Source organism: Colletotrichum phormii, assembly GCF_030913505.1.
Source record: "Colletotrichum phormii strain CBS 102054 chromosome Unknown BDP81scaffold_42, whole genome shotgun sequence".
Classification (NCBI taxonomy): domain Eukaryota; kingdom Fungi; phylum Ascomycota; class Sordariomycetes; order Glomerellales; family Glomerellaceae; genus Colletotrichum; species Colletotrichum phormii.
The window spans coordinates 9,305-11,457 of NW_026851484.1; the positions used below are offsets into that span (position 1 = coordinate 9,305).

The 2,153-nt window shown below is 48.5% G+C and overlaps 1 protein-coding gene across 1 annotated transcript; it reads right to left on the reverse strand.

Moving 5' to 3' along the window:
* On the reverse strand, positions 1 to 528 carry BDP81DRAFT_485842 (ricin B lectin; the record flags this gene model as incomplete). The annotated part of the gene is made up of 1 exon (XM_060595179.1): positions 1 to 528. The coding sequence occupies one exon, from the start codon at positions 526 to 528 to the stop codon at positions 1 to 3; it is 528 nt and encodes a 175-aa protein (XP_060437854.1).
* Positions 529 to 2,153: the final 1,625 nt, after the last annotated feature.

Here is a 2,153-nt window from a genome sequence, read left to right on the forward strand (position 1 = left end):
CTACATGCCATCCCGAATCATGGCATTTATGAGTTGGACGTGACGGTTGGCGTTTGTCTCACTCCACTCTGTATCGTAGTTCAGCCCGTAAGGCCAGATGTGGGAACCACCACAGTTGATGACTGCCCCCGAACCATCCCAGGACCGTAACAATGGCAGCGCAGTAGCCCAATCTCTAGCAGCACACTTCCTATCAAACGCAGCAGTTTGACCAACTCCCAGAGTATGAGAGACCTCATGGAGGGCCGTTCTCTCATTCATATATGCTCGGTTTGAGCCGAATCTGACGTCGCCGTTATAATTTGCCTCCGCAGTTGGTACACCAGGAGTATAGTAAACGCGTAAGTTCTTCGTTGCGCTTCCCAGTCGAGAGTGACGGGCAACTGCAAGACGCATTGCGGCTTCGATCTTGTTGTAGGCGTCTGTCTGATCCGCTGTAGGGCTTGCAGCCTTCTCGAGGCTCCAAGTGATTGCGCTCTGCGCAGTTGCGGCATAAGTTGCAGCTATCATGAAAAGGGACAGCTTCATGATGGGTGGTTGTTTGATGTAGTATCTCTCCAGGTACTATAATTATTTGATAACAGTGCGACGTTTAGGCTCGGTGGGAATTAGGAGTGAAAGGCAATTTCTGCGGTTCCAGACGCCACATAAATGGAATGGAAATGACATCTTCTTATACCCTGTCAGATAGGCGGGCCCAGCCCCGAGGCTCGGACTCAACAGTACAAGACGATTGTTCTCAGAGATGTCCTGATTCTGCACTTTTGGGCGCCCAGGGCTGGCAACGATGTTAGCTTCGCTTCGCATCCATGAATCGTGTGATTCGACGCACATGGCAACAGTCGCGGACTTGATTTATCAGGGGAGTACTACGCTGAGCGCCTAACAAAGATTCTTGGCCCGAGAAAGGCCCCTCAATTGTGGCATATTCGAAACAATTTCTCGCAGGCGTCAAGCTCAACTGCCGTTCCGAGACTGTATTTCCGGTAGACCATCTAGGATCGTCGCCAGGCTAAAATTTAACCTTATCTTCCACCAATTTGCTTTAAATAATCGGCATGGCGCTAGTACAGTTCTGATCAGCCTGTACGACAGATGGAGACTTCTATGTTGCACTTCGGCGCGAAAATGGAAGGTCGGAAAAGGCCATTTGATCCACGGATCAAAACTGATCAACCTGCGGAGATGAAAAAATTAGACTCTGTCTTCTCGCCGAGGATTTCTCTCGATTAGGCATTTTGAAGCCTCCCGGCCTTGGCCCTTCATTGTGTATAATATCGCTTTAAATTGTCTGGATAAGCTATGTATGAGTTTCACCCAGACTTGGCCGCCTTCACTGCGACGCAGCGTTGTCGCGGTGCTTGTCTTGCAGCAAAGTACAGGGCGCGCTGTGCTGCTGCCGAGCCGGTCCATGCGAGATGATGTGGAAAGCGAGAAAATGGTGATCGGGCTCATATTAGATGCAAGTTATTGTTAGACTCAAACTTCGGGAAATTGGAACCATGGAGCAAAAATCCCAATCTCTACGAACACAATATCACTACTAGAAAAAGGTAGAACTGAGGTTACACTGCGGGGTCGGGAATGCACGATGAATTAACAGCTTACCGACTCAGGCTCCAAGGGCTAAGTTAGGTAATATCGGTACGCATAAGGAACTCGAGACAATGGCGGCAATTCAATTAGTGGAAATACTGCTAATCTGTTTACAATGTTTCGTGGCCTTTACAAACATATAAGGAATTTTCGCGCAGTTTTTAATGGTCACATACCTAAGCTGGGACCATCCGGCCAGCGCCCTAATGTACCCCAGAGCTCTGTAATAATTGCAGCTTCGCCGCCATTTTTCGAGAATTCTAGTCAATTCCTGTAGATCTTGCGGCCTTTGAGCTGTACTCCATCCGAGCAATGACCACCCTCTGCCGGGTCCTCTTTCCAAAGCTCACGCCAGCAGAGCAAAGTCATCAAAAGAAAAAGTGCAAATGACACCATTACCATCAACGGAGTGCTACGGGTTTCTCCCAGGCGATAGCAAAATCATGATTAGATAAATACATGGAATTGAGTACATTAAGGTATCCTACATGAGATTTGAGCTGGAAAGAAGGCGTGTTAGACCTAAGAGGGTCAGCCTTTGTCGCCCTCAAGAGGGA